We start from the raw sequence: 20790 nt of genomic DNA on the forward strand, positions 1-20790 counted from the left end.
TTCTTTCAAACCAAGCAATAGCACACCAGACATCATCTCATCAAGTCATCATGTTCAAATTGGACTCACTTGATGAGGTGACTGGAGTCTGGTGTGCTATTGCTTGGTTTGAAAGAAAACCTGCAGCCACACAGCCCTTTCTGGAACCACTTTGACACTTCTGCTCTAAGCTATGGAAGGACAAAATTCAGATTTTCCAAAAATGAAATTGTCACCAAAAACCCCCAAAACAATTAAGCAATTATATCATGTAATCACCTAGCCCCTATGCAAATCTTGTCGGAAAACAACAAACATCACATTGAACACAACATAATAGTGAGACATAGTGGTGGCGGCATCATACTGTAAAGCCAATCTATTGAATAGAAGCAATGTTGGCTCTCTATTACTTTTCGTACAGACTTAATGTTATTTACAATGCACTATCTTGTTAAACTTCAACATTAATCAATAAAATCAACTGAAAGTTAAAAATAGAACCAGTTGCTCAAAAAACAAACAGAAAAACACATTACAGCAGTTTGGTATTGGAAAAAATTGATACCATAACAAAGAAATATCTAACAGTAGCTTATATAATGTAATGTTTTCAGTTTTCCCTGTCAAACCCGTTTCCTCTGTTGTTATTGTGGGATAAGTGGAGCTGTCCCCTCCTTATAGTGCTGAAACTGTTCAGCACCATAAGGAGGGGACAGCTCAACCAAAAAAAGAACATACAAGCACCACGGCATATTTCAGTCCAATCATTCCTTTGTTTACTAGCCATGCCACAAATATGCATGAAATAAAACAAAAGGTAAGACTCCATAGCAACGAAATCACCAGCGGCAGATAAATAAACGCAACCCTAATAACGTAGCAGCTGTAAACAAGACACACCTGAAGGGCAGTAAAACAGCGCGACGAGAAGTTACAATCAGTCTTCTTCTGCTAAAGCTTCATCAGTCTGGGGTGTACGACTCACAGCATCGCTTCTCCAGCCGTAAAAAAAAAAAAAAAAAAAAAAAAAAAGGGAGGGAAGGAGAGAGAGCTTCTCCACGTTGTGTGTGTGAGCGGGAGCAGCGCTTCAAATCCGCCCGCCACTCCTGGAGCTGCGGGAGGCTCGCTCGTCATCACCAGACCGCACACATAGGCTGGAATGAAGCCTGTCGGCTGGGCTGTATGCAGAAACATGTTTAATAGCTGAAACCTATTTTTTCTTTCTTTCTTTCTTTTCTAATTTTTTCCATTTATGTTTGAGACCAAAACGGAGACATTTTACAGAAACAGGTCGCCTCTCGCTGTCCTCGCTTAGAGACAAAGGCAGACCCTGTGAATGTATCAGCTGTGGTGAAAAAGTCATGTCCTTGTCCTTAATTTGAGCCAGGAGGCAGCATGCTGTGACTGGAAAGCAGCTCTGCCGCACTGCGCAACGCGGAGACGGGGGCGAACACGCAGACAGGACATGCATTGCCTGGTGGGAGCCATGTGTTTCCAAGCTGCAGCTGCATTGGGAGATATATTTACACTCAGAGGCTGACCCCGGAGCCAGGCGGAAACACATCTGCATTAAGGGCCACCAGAGATAACAGGCGGAAAAAAAAAACGTGCCATTGTTCTTCAGCACTATTAAAATCAAAACATTTGAAAGGTATTAACACTCAGGAGAGGTTATACAGGTAAATGGAATAACATGTTTGATACCGGTGTGACCTCAATCCTTTTTAATCATTTTCATAAATCCCTGGTTCATCTTTCTTGTTAAATCCTCCTAAATTGTTCTTTTCAATTAGAATAAATGAGCATGCAGGCAGAGTGTTAACATAGGAAAACATAACAGCTGACAGCATTGCAGAATAATAATATGAAAAATAATAACTTTTATTTGAAGGCATATTTCAAGGTCACCAAACAAGGAACAATGCAGAGATGTTAAACATGAAAAATGAAAATACATTTTATGGTAAAATTCAAACTGAAATACTGAAAAATTATACAAGAAGGCAGCAAAATAAAAACAGCAAATTATTTTCAAAAAATAACACTCAGATATAAAAGTTGTGATTTTTTTTATGAATAATAACTTTGTTTATTTTTACATTACAACTATAAGCTAAAATGTAACCTGTCTGGATTTTATAATAAACCAGCAGAATGTAGTTCATATGTGGCTGGAAGAAGCAAATCAATGCCATCTTTTCATAATGGAAATTTCTGTGCATATTATTTTTCAGAAACTTTACAAATGCTCCCATTTCTTACACATCGCTTAATCAGTCTGCAGAGTCAACATTTGTGTAGTTTAATATCAGCATAAATCCAGCTGTTCTGTGAAGGCATAGGTCAAAGGAACACATGAGACAGGGCACACATGATGTTGTACAAAAAAAAACATTAAAGACACAGTAAGTCATAAAATATCTTCCCAAAGATCAAAAGAATATTTACAAAAAATAAAAAAAAAGTTAAAAAACAAACCACAGGACTTTGTTTTACATATTTAAAGATGTTTCCCTTCCCACCCAGGAAGCTTTCTCAATTCAAAATGTCTGGATTTGACTTCCAGGCTTTATAGTGTAGCCCAACAAAGCCTTGCTATGGCTTAGAAAACAGGGTTTGTTTTTAAACTTTTTTAACCTTTTTTTTGGTATGACTATGACCTGGAGGACTGAAAATCTTCACCAGCATCAAAAGAGTATAGGTCAAAAATGGGAACCTACCAAAACATGGTTGTCCACCTAAAATGACATTTAGCCAAATTGAGAAGCAAGAAGCATTACAAAGCTGCAAATATCTATGCTATAGGTGAGAAGCTCTGTTGATGACAGGAAACTGCTAGTTTCTCAAGTCTACCTTTTATGGAAGCATGTCAAAAATAAAACCATTGTTTAAGATTGTAGAAATTCTTGCCAAAAGCCATTATTAAGACATGCAAATAAAGGAAAAAGTTGCTCTGGTCAGATAAAGTCAAGTCAATATTCATCTTTTTATCCCACATGCAAAACTGCAGATTATGGCAAACACTCCAGGGATCCGTTTCACAAAGCAGGTTTAGCGACAACTCAAAATTGTCTAAACCTGAAAACAGGGAAACTCTGACTTTTCCGGTTCACAAAGAGAGTTTATTCAACCTCTGTTTCAGTAGTAACTTTCTTCACAGAGCTAAGCTGGTCGGTAGCAGGTTTCTTCAGTAAACTAATTCCCTAGGTCCGTTACAAACATTAGGTTTTAAAAAAAACATTGCATGTCTGTTTGACAAGGATCTTATTAAAAAATGATTAGCAATTTTTCACAAAGAAATAAATATTCATAGGGAGAGGATTCTACAACTCAGTTGACAGGGTATGAGATTACTAGTTTTTGGTTTGTTTAATATGAGCCAGATGTGGATCGTTTTAGTTTTATTTAGTTATATTTACAGTACATGAAGAACTACAGAAATTATTTTCAGATTACACATATATAGATTAATTTATTCCATGAGCAACAGGAAATACTTCAGTGTTAGGATTCACTCAATAATACCGTAACAACCTAATGAGCCTACTAGACCAATCTGAAGCCATTCTATGGGCCTGATAGCCACTAATAACAATAATTTTTTGGGTTGATAACATCCGAAGCATGGCTGCAAACACCCACTTAGTATTTACTGTGTAGAAAAAAGACTGATTCAACATGAGGAGGAACCCATAAGATGACGCACAGGTTCTGTATATTGGAAAAATGTTTTTAGACTTCATTTTCACCTGCTGCCAGAAGATTTCACTTAAATAGATACATTCATCAACAACCATTCAAGAAATAATCCCGTAATATTATTGCAGTCACAACAGTCTATGGCAAGCCATTTTGATATGTACTAGTTTTACTAAATATGTATTCCTGATATCTGAAAAAAACATTTTGTCCTTGTCTAAATGACCATTCCAAACAAAATGAAATTCTCTACATCTAGAATAAACATTCTAAATGTCTATAAATGAATTTAAGATCTCCATATTCCTAACAATACTGGTCAGCCTTTTTATTATAAAAAAAAAAAAATTCAGATATCATAAATAAATTTTCAGTCAAGCTTATAAATGTCAGAACGGCCACTCAAAATGTGTAAACATTTCTAGATATATAAAACTTATTTCTTACATGTAAAATGTATTTTTTACTTTCTAAAATTCAGTTTCTGCTACAAAAATGTAATTCAGAAAATATATTATTACAGTTAGGTCTAGGAGTGTGATTTTGATCAGGAAGTATCTTATTTTAGTGATCTACATTTTAGTGAACAACAGAGAGGAGAGTGCTTTTAATAAATGTAGAATCATATTTATATTAAAGTACCCATTAACTCAAGCTGTAATTTTCTGCTTCGCCATCTTCCTCTCCTTTATAGCTGTATCTATTTTAGCTTTATTTTATTTTAGTTTTATTTTTTTTTTTGCATTTCTGCATTAAAATCTCAAATTCCAGTGGGGTGAAATAGGCACTTCCTGTTGCCTGTTGTGATGGTGACTCATCAAATCGGTGCTCCACTGATAATGGCTTTTCATACTTGTTGCACACGTGCTAAACTCTGAGTGGTTCTACTTGGAGTTGATTGAACTAATTCATAGCAGCCATTGCGAAACCAAAAAGTCAGAGTTCCTGACCTTAGGCTAGACCAATTTAGAGTTGCGGATTTGAATCTGACTTTGTTAAACCTTCTTTGTGAAATGGACCCCAGGACTTTTATGTTAAACAGGAAACATCATGCTGCAGGGAAAGGAAGCTGATCAGAGCTGATTGGAAACTGAAAAAGCTAAAAAAACAAGCAATCCTATAAAGAATCAACCGTCTTAGTAGCTTTTAAAAGATTGGGACTGACAGCAATCACTGTTAATGCTGTTATACTGTTTATACATACATTTTATAGTCTATTTATACATACCCTCTGTACACTTGTAAATGCATATTTATATCCTGTATAGCACTTCTGGATAGATGCTAACTGCATTTCGTTGCTTGTACTTGTGACAGTGCAATGACAATAAAGTTGAATTCTATTCTATTCTATTCAATTGTGCTATACATTTTAAAATGATGTTTTAAAGATGTGTGGTTTTCCTATAACAAAATATTAGTTGGGAGTCAAGATGAACTGACCCTAGGGGCAACATATCTACAAATCTTTTCCCATAGCTAAATCCATTGATATTACTATGTTCCCTGGACATTTCATAATCCAGTGTTGCCTGACTATGGATGAAATATTTTATGAAATGCATAAAAAAATAAACTGCTGCAATCTGAAAAGAGATGGCATATAGGCACTCACAATAAGACTGAAAAAAATACTTATTCTCCCAGAGTAGTACATGTTCTGAACACATGCAAGACCCTCAAATATCACATAACCAACCAAGCTGCTGTGCATCCCTACACATGTATGCTTCTCATATTTGTTTATTTAATTTCTGCATAAAAAAGTACAACACCCTGCTCCCCATCACCATAGCAACTGCAGTTTTATATTGTTACATTGTTACTGTATTTAAATTATTCATTCTCTTTTCTCTCTTTTTTTTTTTCTCTTTTTTTTTTAAACATTTAATTGAGTTGTTTTTGCTGTAATCCAAGAGATTGTTGGTGCAAAAAATTATTTTATTGCTGCTAAAAATGGTCGACATTGTTTTATTTCTATTCTATCGTTTTATCATGTTGGCTCCAGATCAGGGAGAGAAAAGGCTGCAGCAGGACGTGACTAATCAGGACCTCTCATGGTTCATTTCCTAGTATGGATAAAAAACAAAACAAAAAATAAAATCACCTGATAGGTTCTACATGTATCGATATTGGTATTCAACATGGCATTAGTCAGCTTCATTTAGTTTGCATGCAATCACGTGTTTTTTTATTTGTTGAGATTCCTCTTATAAGCAGAATAAGGACTGTATTCATGAGCATAATTACTTGTCCTGGCCTGTTAGGAAGTGAAACTTTGTGCAGATGAAACCTTTGCTGCAGGATGCAAATAACTTCCATAGGTTAAACACACCTGTCCCAGTATCAGCTATCAGCTACAGCAGAGACAGGGGACAGCATTCATTTCTCAGGGTAGAGGTCTCTTAAAGCTGAAGTACACATGGCCACTAGAAACTAGTGTTTTTCTGAAGTAACTAAATCAACTCCCTGCAAGAAGTCTCAGAACATCAGCAGAGCAGTGGTTTGGTGTGTTCTGACATACGGCATCTCAATATGGTGCTCCAGCTGCAATATGGTAGATAAGAGGGCCCTGCAGTGGATAGTAAGGGGAGTTGAAAGGATCCCGACTCTCTTTCCAAGATCTGGGCTGCTGCAGAAAGAAGGCTCTGAGGTACTCCTCATAATCCTTCTCTACACAGCTGCCATGGCGCAAAATGTAAACATTTAAACCAGAACTGCCACCCATATTACTCCCTCAAAGCAGTTTTTATTACAGTACTTCTGTGTTTTTGTATATTTGTGTTTTATTTTTATGAAAAAAATAAAAAATGTATTAAAGCAAACAAATAAAAAACTGACGACTTCTCTCATTCAGATAAAAGGCTTTGACATGAGGACACACACTTTGATCTCTGCAATATTAAAACATTTCCTCTCACCATCCAGGGACAGCCAGTCGTGCTGAGAAGATGGCAGTGCCGGGAGGTCACGTGCTTTATATTCAAACACCACAGAAGAAGAGATGACCTCGCCACCCATGGCAACCTGCAGCATCACCAGTCCTGTGTCATGGGCTGGAAAAAAGGACAGACAGCAGCTACCCTGTTTAACACAGTTTATCTAATCAAGGACAGAATTAGATATTTTATTCTCTTTTTGACAGTTCTGTTTATGAGAGTGTTTTACCTGGGCAATAGCAGCGCAGTACCCCAGGCTGGATGAGGGCAGCAGGGACGCTGATGTGGTCAAAGAGACAGCTGTACTCACTGCTGGACTCCAACCATGGACCTGTGATCAACACTTTCACTCCCCCCTGTAGAAAAAAAAAAAAGACCAACCATGTAGCTATTTAGTTTGCATTCAAACTTAGCCAATGTCTTTATCTCTATTATTTAAAAAAAAGACTTGTTGGAACTTAAATACTGAGGTTTACTTAATGAGTTATAGACAGTTTTTTCTCCTACTCACACTATTAAGCTATGTTATGGATTAAATCTTTTGTATTTCATCTGCCGCAAATGTCAAAATAGTGAAATCGGAAGATACTAAAGCATCCTTTTTGATCCCTTTCAAGTTTAAATAAGATAAGGCCAGAGAAAATGGAAAAATGTCAAAACCAAGCTGGTTAGAATCCACAGCAAACCTGGATTAGACACTTTTAACCACACACCTGATCAGCTCATCTCCAGTGCAGTAACACATTGCTTACTGAAGGAGGAAGTGGACACCCCATGTAGGAGTGTATTCAAGATTAGAACATGTTCAAGGCTACTTGCTCATTCTGTGACTGCGCAGTTATCTGTAAAGCGCCTCAGAGCTAGTTTCTGTAATGTTTTCTCTGCTTGGCTTAGAATAAATTAAGTTTAAGTTGACTTTTATCTGTGAAATGTTGTTATTATTGTGAAAAAACTGAGAGGAATTTAAATGCAGAGTCCAGTCTTTGAATAGCACTTGAAACCTAAAAAAAAGGCACATATCAATGAGAAAAAGATGTGGATACAGCAGGAATGCTCAAAACTGTTGGCAGTAACATGATTACTTAAATGGTTCATTATCTAGAAAACATTTGTTGATGTACAGTTCATTCACAGTGCAATAAAGGTGTGTGATATGTGCTTTGATGGTAATGTCTTCCATCTTTAATTGTTGGATTATCACAAAACCTTAAAGGGGAACACCATTTTTTTTACATTGGCCCCTTGATTTTACGTTATTACATCATGTTCTACTCACCCATGTTAGTTTTGTGTCATTTAGAGCTATTCTGAAGATATTCGGTTTTATTATATCCAAAAACAAAGCGGAGTGTGTATGACGTCATCCGCGCGCGCTGGCTACCTTTCATTCATCCCGTCCGCTGAACTGCTGCTAGTTTTACTCACATGCCTGGAAGATGTCTAGTGCTACTACCAAAGATGATCACGCCCTCGAAATGGAATGGAACGATTCAGATTAGCTAGGCGAATGAATATAATGGGTAGAGCGTAGCCGGCTATGGCCCGTCTGCCTGTCACAACTCCAGTCCGGTGCGCGGATGACTTCATGCACACTCTGCTTTGTTTTAAAAAAATATAAATATAAAAAATATAACCGCAGATGTCTGGGGGACAGTGATTCACCTACATGTTATGAATGCTGGCGTACCATAAAGAATAAATTATGAACAGTTTAGTTTGTACCTTCAAGTCGTTGCCCAAAGTAAGACGTTACTTGGATTACAAAACCGAATATCTTCAGAACAGCTCCAAATGACACAAAACTAATATGGGTAAATAGAACATGATGTAATAACGTAAAATCAAGGGCCCAATGTAAAAAAAACCAGTGTTCCCCTTTAAGGTCTGATTTATCTCTGAAATTAATTCATTTAAAAAAAAAAACTTTATTTGCAATGGAAGCTCACTTCCAACACCTATAAAAATAATTTTCACTGTGACTTTGCACTTTAATAAAATTACAACCTTATTCCAATTCATTGCACGCATATTAAGAACACAGGAGTAGAGTAGAGAGATGGATCCATCTATCGATTAATTTTCACACTGACATCTATAAAACAGGGTGAGATGAAATTGAAATCATTGACTCCCTCTATTAACACGTCCTCAGGTTTAAAATAATTGAACCTGAGTGCAGGTTCTCACTGATTTTAAAGACCACCAAGGTGAGAGGTTCAGAGTGAAAAAAGCTCCGGCACAGCGAAGAAACCAACTTCTTCTGCACTGGAAAAATCAAAATCTAGATAAGTCATTTTTTTCTTAAATAAGTGCATTTGCTCTTGGATCAAGGAGGTAAAAGAGACATTTTGCCAATGGAATAAGACAATTTACAATTAAAATAAGAAAACACAATTGCCTTGTCTAATTTCAAGTGCATTGTATCTAAATATCTCATTTTAAGAGTAAAAATACTCATTCCATTGGCAAATCATCACATTTACCTACTCAGATTAAGGGTAAATACACTTGTGTAGAGCTGGCTTAACGATAGGAAGGTGACTATGACTTAGCAGGTAGAACAGGGACCAAACATTATAAGGTTGCTTATTTTCTTTTATGAATCTAGACTGTAATTATAATGGAAAACAGTTTGTCTGAGGATTTAAAAGATGTTCTCTGCCATCAGTCCTGTGGCATACGAGCAGCAAAGCAATGTTTAGGGCAGAAAATATAAATAACAAAATATTTACAGCTAAACTAAGATTAGAATGTTATTGTGCATTGAGGAAGGAGTTACTCTTGTGAAATAGTATCTATGTGTTCTTAGTGATCTTCATTCTGTCATTCATGTTCACACCAAATATGAATTTCGCAGATGGAGCGAAGGATCTTCATGTTATTGATGTGTAGAGGGTGGCTCTGGAGCACTCTACAGAAAGAGGCGAAGATTTCGATTCAATGTGACAAAGATGGTGCATTCTTGGCTAATTCAGCAAATCTGGATCAACAAAGCACCTGCGCAGTAATTGGAGCGAAATTCGCAGAGGTTGAAAAACAGGACATTTTTAAATAAACAATCATCTCCCAATCAGGGAGAAGGTGTTGCTGTGACCTACAGTGAAGGAGGCAATGGAAGCAAGATTATTTTAATCAAAATTAAAGAGAGAGAAATGAAGGAATGAATCAATGAAAGTGACGAAGGCTCAACTCCAATTTTTAAACAACCACAGAATGTTATTTAAATCTGTGGCTGTGTTTGTTGTTGATGGACCTGCTAGCTGCAGATTTTCAGGGGTAGATCTCCATCAGCTCGCCTTCTAGATTCTAATACTTTTAGCCTACTTTCCAAATAGATCCAGCTCAGTAAAACTGGGTCTCTGAACAACCGATTCAATTCTGTTTGCTAGCTGGCCAGTCTAGACTTTGACTGGATGATTTTAACACATGATAATGCTCTGATGAAGCCTTGTTCTGCTTATGAACCAACTTCTGCCCAAAACTGTTCTTCTTCTTCTCCTGTCTTTAGCTGCATCCAACTATTTATCCAACCTGATCAACATTTTGATAGATTACAAGCATTTCAACACCATGATGCTGCCAAAGAGAAATACAGTTTGAATAAAATACATCCCAATCAGCTTTATGTCAAGGTCTGTTGTTCTGGATCGAAGAGCAGACTGACTCTTGGTAAACACTTGGTATGTTTTAAGGCTCTAAGGAGGTGTTAGAGGCATCTGAGCAGCAAAACAGGCAAAGAAAGATAGTGGATAAACCTATATAGGTAATTTTGTTTTAATTTTTGTTGCAAGCAATTTTTTAAAAATATTTCTTTCTTGAAACATTACTTTTTCTTTTTTAACAGGTGCCATATAAACATTTTTTAGATAGTTTTCAAGAATTGCATTCTTTTCAAATTGCATTTCACAGAACATATTCTCTTCATGCCCAACACAAACACTCCCTTTGGGCCAGAAGAAATGTGACTAACTTCCATGCAGACCTCACTTCAACCCCTAGAAGGGAAGAGAATGAAATCTGTAAAACGCAACTTTAAAAAAACAATTTCAATTCATATAACTCTCTCTAAAAAATAAGGATTTGAAGATATAAATCCTTGAAAAAAAATACAATTAGAGAAAATAAAATATGACAAAAATTAAATCTGATTAAATCTGATAAAACAGCTAATTTATTCTCAAAACTCTTTTTTGATTAAGGTGTTTTTCTAGGTTTCATATCTGGATTTAATTAAATTTTTCTTTATTTCAGTTGAGAAGCTGTGCTTTTTTTTTTTTTTTTTTTTTTTCTTTTTATTCATTTGCAACAATAATGGAACAGAAATCAGTTCATGTGACCTAATTGACCAAGGACCAAGCTGAAATGGGGATCAAGATAGGTGAGAAAAATATAATAATTGAGGAGATACAGGTGCCTAGTTTCAGCCAATTAACAGAAGGTTGTGGCAGAGGGAGAAATGATTGAATGAGAAGCAAAAAATTTAGAAAATGTGATGAGAAAAAGTAAAAACCAAACCAACTAAATATACTGAGGAAGACTCAAGAGTAAAAAACAAAACAAAAATAAAAACCAAAACTAACTTGCAGATTCTGACACTTAATGTTTGAGACAAAATTATGAAAAGCACCAGGAGTGTGAATACTTTTGCAAGGTACAGTACATTTACAATGTGAATGCTCTTTATTTTAAAAACCCCTCTTTAAAACAAAAAGAAAAGAAAAAGATTGAAAATGCAGATAAATATATTCTTAACTTAATAATTGTTGCTAGTTATTTCAGTTATTCGCATGTTTTTTTTAAAGTAGTGGCACAAAGATGAAGGGTTTTTCCTCAACTTTGATCATAATTTAATGACAGAGCTGCTGTCTGAGTTATTAGAAGTGGTACAAGCGTAAATTAATGAGGCCACCCAGGGGAATCTGGGAAAAATTGAAATTTCATTAAAACTCAATCAGCTGAGTCTGAAATATTCGGCCTCCTTAATGACCACATACTGTATCCAAGCTGTCGGTTCAAACCGCGCTAAGCGTGATTGCAACAGTTAACGTCAGTAAAAGCTGCCATCAATCATGTTGAGCAGGGACTACTTTTCCTGCGGGGAGCAGTGATGAGTAAATAATGATTACAAGTTGGGTTTACTAACCTCTGGATAAGACCACTCTGGGGAGTAGTCCGTCACACCGAAAAGCCTGCCCGTCTCCTGGAGCAGTCCCAGCGCCCCCTGCTCCACCTCGGACCCCTGCAGGTGACCGGCTGCTGTGCCGTGCTCCTCGCCTGCCGCCCCCTCTTGGGGCATCAGAACCCCAGAGACCGCTGCCGCCACCCCGCCCCCTGACCCTTCTACTGAGATGAAATCGTTGATAAGATCGGAGAACTGGCTTCCGAATGAAGCCTCAAATCCTTCCAGACTGATGGCTGCTCCGGCGCCAGCCGTTGCTGCTGATACCCCCCCTCCTTGCTGAGGAAGGGGGGAGTTGTAGAGAGCGCCCTCAATGTTTGAACCTATAGCTATAGCCTGAGGACTGGCCCCCACTGAGCTACTGGTGCCTGAAATGCTCACACCATTACATATAATTTCATTTTCTGCTCCTCCTCCACCCCCTCCACCCTCGTCCCCCCCTCCAGTGTCATCTGTGGGCTGCAGGTAGTGCTTGGCATCGACGCTCGTATAGGCCTCGTGAGGATCCCCAGCCTTGAGAAGTAACTCTTCTCCATTTTCAGTTGGTTTCTCTAAGGTGGCCACCTCCTGATGAGCCCTGCTGCCTGGTTGCTCGACGTCCTGTGTGGTCAGGGGAAATGACCCGACAGCCGCCTGCCCGTTTCTCGCACACAGGGCCTGCTGGTCTGTGCTGGCCTGGTGGAGGTGTGTGTGGGGTTCTCCATTAGTGACAGGAGAATCGGTGACCACTGGGGGCAGGCCCATGTAGACCCTGGTTTCACTGGATTCCTGGGCTACCTTGGTGCCATTGACCTGCAGCTGAGATGGCTGGGCTGTCTGGGGGGAGGCCTGGAGGAAGAGGCCGGGAGAAGGGTGGTGCGACGGCTGGCTAAGGCTGGAGACGCAGGCCGACGACATGACGGCACTGAAGTCCATCTGCTCCAGGGTGGTGCTGGGGCTGAGGCCAGTTCCCTCTCCAACGTAGCTGCTCTGGGATGAGAGTGGCTGCTCCAGCGGCGCAGCTTCCGTCTTGATGTTGTTGACGAGTGCCGGGTTATAAACAAAGCCATTAGTGGAGCAGTGGAGCCCCCCATCGTCGCCATTGCAGCCCTCGGTCTTTCCCCCGCCTCCTCCGTACGTTTGGCCCTGCTTGGGGTTGTTGAGGAAGCAGTCAGGGTCAAAGGTCATGGTAGTCTCAGGAAGGCTGACTCCAACACCAGAGTCTAAAGAACTGGACAGGACCAACTCTCCTCCCTCCCCTAACCCTCCACTGAACGATGCAAACCTTTGGTTGTCAGGGGCAACAGCCAACAGGATACCAGTGGTGGCGCTCTCATGGGTGGAAGCCAACAGATGGGTGTGGCCGGCTGAGTAAACAGAATCCCCGGTCAGAGTGGTGACCTCAGACATAAACACAGCGGTACTCTGTGACAAGCTGGTTCCGATGGCAAGAGCCGGGCTGTCAGCCATGTCGCTTGCAATAGACAGTGGCGAGCTTTGGGTCGTGTCGGGAACCTCCACCTGATTGGTCGAGGTGGAAGAAGACACCTCCATGCTGCTCTGTGGGAGTAGGGAAGGTTTGGTTATCCTGCCATTCCTCCTCTCTGCTCCACCTGCCCGGCTCCTCCCCCCACCAGGGTTAGGCTCGGTCTGACCCTCCGATACATCACTGTTCTGGACCTCTGTGCCATCTGCTTCCTCGGCTCTCTGGCCTGCCGCTACGCTGGTTCCTACTGCTGTCCCCCCTCCTGTTCCTGACTCCTGCTTGGATGAGATGATGCGCTGCTTGACACTGGAACATTTCTGATGCAGGCTGCTTCCAGCACCTAACAGAAAAGACAGAAAAACAGAAAAAAAATCAGAAATATGCCCAACGATATAATCTTCTACTTAATTTTTCGTACATTTTTCACTTTTCATGTTTACATTTTTGTATATTACAAAATATATACAAATATATTTTAAGCATTTTAAATGTGATAAGCCAAAATTAAACAGAGCATAACTGTGAGATAAAGTACCCTGAGAAACTAGGAAAGTAAGGATTGCTTGTGATTAAACACGGCAGATCTAGATGAAAACCTCTAACAGTGTTAAGAAAAAGACTCAAGATTGACCTTCAAGCAGGTCAGGACCAGAGATAAAACTTTAGAAGCTCTTCATCCAGTCTGTCTGGGTCATTTTGCAAAGAGAAATGGGCAAAAGGTTTAAGTTTCTAGATGTGTGGTTTGTAAGTTTTGTGCACACAAATAAAAAAACTTGTGGCTGTAATGTAAGTGAATGGTTTGCTACTGAAGTGTCAACTCAGGGGGGCTTAGTCGCCACATTTTTTTGTTTTTTTATTCGCAAAAAAAAAAAAAAAAGAAAAGAAAAAGTCCACTACTAGGATAATTTTCCCTCTACTTCACAATTATATTTCAGAAAAAAAGCTGTTCTGTATTTAAAAGAAGAAATGCTAGATTCATTAGAGAAGATGAAACAGCACCACCCAGCGTTCAGAATATATACTGCATCGATTATGCAAGAACTCTGATACAACTTACAAACAGTTGAGTATTGCAAAACATTTACAATTTTTCAGGAAGTAAATGATCTAATATGAAAATTAGATCTTCAGTTTGCATTTTAAGGATTTATAGGTTTTAACTGCAGCATTAAAACCGTCTCCTCCCTAACAAAACAGGATAGAGATACTGGATCAAGTGCCATGGGATGCCAAAAAAAAAAAAAAGCAGAAGGCTCTGAGAATGATTCCCACATGTGAAGGTGAGAAATGAAGTAGTACTCATGTTAACAAGCCACACAGCTTTGGGCGAATCTTAACTACCCTTTCAGACCACATCAACAGGGTGAACAGGATTAAATAATGGTGTGTATGTGTGTGCCGCAACGATGGCTGAAATGATCTATTCCTTCATGCTGCTTCATGAATATTAAATGCTGGATATTTCAGGCATGTTTGCCTTTCTCCAATAAATCTCTCAGTGTCATAGCTGCAGTTTCTATCTGCCTCTAGGTGGCAGCATGACTCTGATCAGTGCAGATGGTAGCAGCTTGCTTCATCTGTTAAAAACCTAGCTGAGTTACACATATGTGGGAAATGTAGCTTTTATTAATTATGCATCAATCTAATGCATTTAATAAACACTAGGCTAAACTGACAAAAGCATTAGGAAACTAACAACCTGTGAGGTTAGAGATGTTTTCGCATTCAAAATTATTTAAATCATCAGTAAAATACTGGCTAATAATTTCCTGCCAGTAAGATAATTGATTAATCTAATTAAGTAATGGGGCCAGGTGTACTATTATGCACAGCTGAATGATGTAATTATCAACACAACTTCACACTGTGTACCATTGGTGTGTACCTTTTATTTGAGGCAAAATTACAAATGGAACAAAATGAAAAGACCATTGTAAACTAGGGGAGGTGAGCTGTCTCAAAATCTAAAAAAGACTCGAAACCCTGTGTAAAACAATAAATGGTCTAAGAAATATTCAATAATTAACTAGAAAATTAAAGTGTTGATTAGGAAAATCCGGATTAAAAGAACTCAGATTAAATTAGTATTTTTTATGTATATTTTTGTGGACAAAGAAGTTTTTTTTAGTACCGTAATATCTTATCAAAACCAATTTAAAATAAAACAAAAATGACAAATTTTAACCAAGTCAGTTTTACACCACCCATCCAATCTGCCCTACGCTCTACAAAACAATAGATTAGTATACTAATCAAAGTAAAGAAATAACTATTAATGCGGTCTGCAAAGCAGTATGGTGTGTGGAGCAGGCTATGTGACCCAACTAAGTAACTATATTGTTTATCACAAAATTGAATTTCATATTATATCCAAGCAACTGTTTTAATAAGCTGCCATGGAGATTTTCATATTCTATGAGCTAAATTAACAGCTTCATTGAGTCATAAAGTTTGGGTATTTTAATCTCTGAGAGCATATTAATTACAAAGATGTGTATGAAATTTGTATAATTATATATAGTTAATTCCTTTTCCATAACTCACTAAATAATCCCAGCGTTCTAGTTTGGTAAATATTGCTTGAAAAAAAAAAAAAAAAACACTTCTTCTTAAACTGATGGATTGTTTAAGGTCCTTGAAATGGATGATGTGCAGAATCAGCTGGCTTTATAAAAAAAAGAGAGAGAAAAATGTTCTAAAAATGTGTTCAAAATCCCATTGAGTATTGAGAACTTAAAAACGCACATTTCAGTGTAATTTTTCTTGTTGGGCTTTCATCTGATAAACCAACACAAGCCAGTTCAAATGAAAAAAGAAAATAAACTGTTTAGATTTTTTGCTATTGTTTATTTAATAAATGGAAAACTGAAAAGTTTGGCATTCATACTGGATGTATCCTACATTATATACAGGCTGTGCTTCAGCAGGAAAGGGGAAGCTGGTTCAAGCTGATGGAAAGATGGGTGAAGCTGAACAGCTGGCAATACAGGAAGAAAATCTATTGGACAACAGAAAGAAGACTGAATATACAACCAAACCCCCCATAGAGTTGTTCTACTAATATGATTATCATTTAAATGTATGTGTTAGAATAGCCAAGTCAACATCCATACATTCAGTATATCCAACCAAGCATTTGTGTGGTAAACTGATGTTCATAGACTCGCTCCATTTACTCTGACTGGGCTTAAAACCATTTAGCATAGGAGAATGTGTGATACCTTTAGTCTGTGCAAAGCTGGGAGAGATTTATGCCAAAAGATTTGCAGTTCAAAGCATCACATCTTTTTTCTTCTACTTTGTGTTGGTCTATCCAATGAAATACCAGTAAAATCCTTTCAGGTTTTAAAGCCATAATCTGACAAAATGTAAAACTTTCAAAGGGTACGAATAACATTAAGGGTACTATACAAACATAAGTAAAGCTTAATTAGTTATGTCAGTGTTTGCCAATAAAAAAAGCTGCACAACTTGCATTAATGTGTTGGAAATATTTTCTGACTCTGTGTGTCCGAAGTTCTTAGGTGAATTTTTCCCCGACAAAAAACAAAACACATGAGTGAGTGAAACATGAGAGGGTTTGTGCAGGAGTTAAGGACACTCACACATAGGTTTGAGTTGCCCAATGAGCTCCTCTTTGCTCCACTTGGCCCACTCTTTCCTGTCCGTGTTGATGGAACAGAGAACCGGACCGCATGGCTTCCCGCTGTCATCCACTGCCGGCACGTTCAGGTAGTGCACCAGCACTATGTCTGGGTTCTGAAGCACACAAACATGCGCACACTGCGTTATTTTGAAATGACATCCATTCATTAATTCAGTGATTGTTTTTTTTCTTCCCTTTTTTAAGTGCAGAGAGAGCAGGAATAAAAGAATCTATTCACAAAGGGATAAAAGGGCAGAGGAGGAGGTATACTGGGAGGGAAAGTGAAAGAGAAAGTAGAGGACAGGGAGGAGGTCAGACGTAGCGTGTCAGATAAGATTCTCTCACCTGCCTATAAAAGATTTAACAGCTTGAGCCCACTCATCACTCTCTCTCTCTAATGCTGCAGTGTCTACATGTGTGTTTGTGTGTATGTGAGCATGATACAGGATATATATGGAAAGAGAGAACAAGAGAAACAGAGGGAGAGCAGTTCTCACTATACCGCAGGTCACCGCCAGACCTATGGAATTTCTACCCCATGAATGATTCAACAAGTTCACTCATGTGCATGTGTGTCTGTGTGCGTGTGAGAAAGACAGAGAGCCCGAGAGAGAGCAAGTTTTCTCCTTTTTTTTTCATGATGAAAGATTCAGTAGACAGAGTCAGGTTAGGGGGTGGACCAGCTGAGGTGGAACACTTTCTCTCCAAAAGAGGGGTAGCCCACTGGGCTGCTTCAGCACCAACGCTCTGCGCTGCAACACTGTTCATGGACTGACTTATAATCATGTTCACTGATGTGTTTTGATATCTGTGCAAAGAGCAGAAAATGGCACATTACAGATAAAGCAAGTCAAATTTCCCTTCCCGTTTTCAAGATTGCACGATTCCAACCAGTGGGGCGTGCTGAAAAAGAACATATAGCAGGGTCGGGGCATAATATTTCAATTTGCTGAGATAGCTGATATTTCCTTGTCGACTTTATGAGGAAAAAAATCTACAGAAAAAAAATAAAACTCGATGACAGCTTCATAAATGTGTATGTATGCCCTTATTTTAAATATTCAATATCTTATTTGAAATCAACTGTGAGACAGAAAGAGTCTTGAAGGTTAAATGATGCAGACGTGTCCAAAAGTCATCAAGCAACATGTTGTGAAGATGATGAGGTCCGGGTGGCTATTTCTTGCATGAAAGACCAGTGTGTGCGAGAGAGAAAGAGATGGAGAGAGCAGACGTGCGAAAAGTGGAGTTAGTCTGACATCTTCATGAAAATCAACATGCCTTTATACACAGCAGACACCTATCTATGTGTGTGAGGTAGAAGGCATGTTAGGTGAGTATTTTGTTGCTCCAGGACATTTTCTTAGAAAGGACCACACAGAGAGCAGAGCTGAGTCCCTGATGCAAGCATTGAGAGTCAGGGTTAGATAACACGCTGTTCCCAGGATGTTGCAGTCAGCTCCTGTAAAAATTATTTTTACCATCCTTTACCCGTGTGACAATTTTTTTCCAGACCTATATCAGCAGTTTATTCCACAGTGGTCCATACGTGTAGGTAGGACACCGGTAAGCCAAACAACATAAATTTTTACTATCAGCCCAGTCCTGGAGTATTATTTTCAGCGGCCTGAGTCCGCCTCATTAATTTGGAAGGGGAGGACTTTTACTGCTGGTTTATGGTTTAGCTCAGTTTCACCTGTTTGACGATCTAACAAGTGAGAGATTGTGTTCTACTTTGTAAAAAATAAAACCAGTAACAGAAAATAAAGTCATAATCCTACTTGTGTTGGTAGGGTAATGGTCAGGAGTTTACATACGACCTGGTGCTCATTTTGGGTTTTTTATCTATTTATTTTTTTGACTGTAATGTTTTGAAAAGAAAAAGGTTAAGTGAAAAGTTTCTGTTTAAACATGCTTTCACACCTACGCCATCTGTAAAAAACAAAGCTGCAGTTTAACTTTTGTTACAATCATGATTAGATACTTGACCACTCTGCTTTTCAGACACTCATTTGGTGTATACTGGTCTGTAGCAAAGGTGGGAAATATCTAATTACATTTACTCATTTACCTTCGCTTGAGTCAAATTTGGAAAAAAAACTTTTTGGAGTCGTAGTACTTTAATGTACTTTTTACTTTTACTCGAGTAATATTCTTCTGAGAGTATCACTACTCTTACTTGAGTAAAGTTTCCGGTTACTCAACCGATTGTGAGTAATTTAATATCTGTAGATACTGTAGCTGAAAGTTCTTTATCCTTTCCTGACATATATACATAACTTCTGTAAGGGTTAATTGTATATGTTTACTGTTTGGAATAGTGTATCTTCTGCCTAAATTTGTTATTTTGTAATCATGTTATTTATTACACTGCAAAAATTTTTTATCTAAATATAGAATAAGTCATTTTTTAAATCAAAATAAGTGCATTATTTCTTAGTGAGACACTTTGCCAACGGAATAAGACTATTTACATCTAAAATAAGAAAAAAACTATTGCATTGTCTTATTTCAAGTGCATATTACCTAATTATCTTACTTTAAGATTTTAAAAAAGTCTTTCATTTGGAAAATTATCTTATTTACCCATTCAAATTAAGGGTAATGACACTTAAAAATGTATTTTATTATGTTGAAATGCCAGAAGTTTGCATATAACTCTCTGTCTGATTGCATTATTTCAAACATTAAAAATCAAATGCTTTTAATTGATTCGCCATTTTACCAAGTCCTTTTTACTCTTAACTGAGTAGTTTCTTGGATGATTACTTTCTATTTTTACTTGCATAAAATAAACTTAAAGTACTGCTACTCTTACGTGAATAGAAACTGCATGTACTCTACCCATCTCTGGTTTGCATCTGGGAACAGACTTAGCTTTCAGTCCTGGTTCATTCGTTTATTTATGAACGAGGTCAGGGCAAATATAAATGGTTAGTATTTTTGATGAAAAAAGTTCTTATGTGGGTTTGGATCCTTTGTGCTGTTCACAAACAAACCAAATGTTTAACCTTTCAACAATAATCAGCTGTTAAGCTTAGGGGTTTAATAGTTCCAGTCATTAAGGATGTTCAGATGTGTGCTTAATGCAACAGAGCTGATACAAATGCCTGAGTCAGTGTTTCAGCTTTGGTAGGCATGGCGCACTAATGATCCGTCCATTTGATTCAGGTATGCAGAGTCTGGGCAACATTTACAGCATGCGTGTAGTTTTCATTACCCCATCCACTGAAATGCACCAGTGCCACCAGTAGCAAAACAACCCCACATATGTATGCAGACACCACCATGTTTGCCTGTCAATACAGTTTGGAAAACATCACACTGACTCCTTTGAATATGCTCCCTGCCTTTTAATTTTTTCCTGAAAATCTTTGCCTAACGGTTCATCTGTTCTCTAAAATACAGCTGGCTTGTTAGTATGGGCAGCTGCAAAAAAGAGGAGGCATCTTAGCTCTATGGTGAAAGAAAAATGTGCGTCAAATTCTTGTTTCCAACAAGAAAATGTTCACTCACTTCCCCGTGGAGGAAGATATGGAAGGTTAGAGGCCTTCACTTTTGAGCGGTTTCCTCTGACATAAAAAGGTGGTTCAAAGGGGTTCATGGATGAACTCCTGCAATAAAATGCATGTTTAAAATCCATGCTTTCTCGCGCTGATAAGGGAACATACACAAAAAATGTGGGTGCCTCCATTTTTTATTTTATTTGATCTGATTTGGAGGTCATGTGCCTCTTTTCTCACACCCTTCCGGCCCATGTTGCCTAAATCAAAGACGAAGATTTTACAACAAGAAAACAATCCCCGACACACACCACAAATGCTACTGAATTAGATGAATCAGCTTCTGGAAAGCCCTGAGCTCAACCCTACTTAAAATT

The 20790-nt window shown here is 38.3% G+C and overlaps 1 protein-coding gene across 8 annotated transcripts in view; it reads right to left on the reverse strand.

Moving 5' to 3' along the window:
- Positions 1 to 20790, reverse strand: part of camta1 (calmodulin binding transcription activator 1) — a 96371-nt gene that overhangs the window by 12926 nt on the left and 62655 nt on the right. For all 8 annotated transcript variants that reach the window (XM_015397671.1, XM_015397668.1, XM_015397664.1 and 5 more), the window contains exons 7-10: positions 16870 to 17023; positions 11764 to 13604; positions 6850 to 6976; positions 6603 to 6737 (exon numbers count right to left, since the gene is read on the reverse strand). In XM_015397671.1, the coding sequence (XP_015253157.1) occupies positions 6603 to 6737; positions 6850 to 6976; positions 11764 to 13604; positions 16870 to 17023 (2257 nt within the window). The remainder of the gene's footprint in view (positions 1 to 6602; positions 6738 to 6849; positions 6977 to 11763; positions 13605 to 16869; positions 17024 to 20790) is intronic.

Source organism: Cyprinodon variegatus, unplaced genomic scaffold (assembly GCF_000732505.1).
Source record: "Cyprinodon variegatus isolate N-32 unplaced genomic scaffold, C_variegatus-1.0 Scaffold880, whole genome shotgun sequence".
Classification (NCBI taxonomy): Eukaryota; Metazoa; Chordata; class Actinopteri; order Cyprinodontiformes; family Cyprinodontidae; genus Cyprinodon; species Cyprinodon variegatus.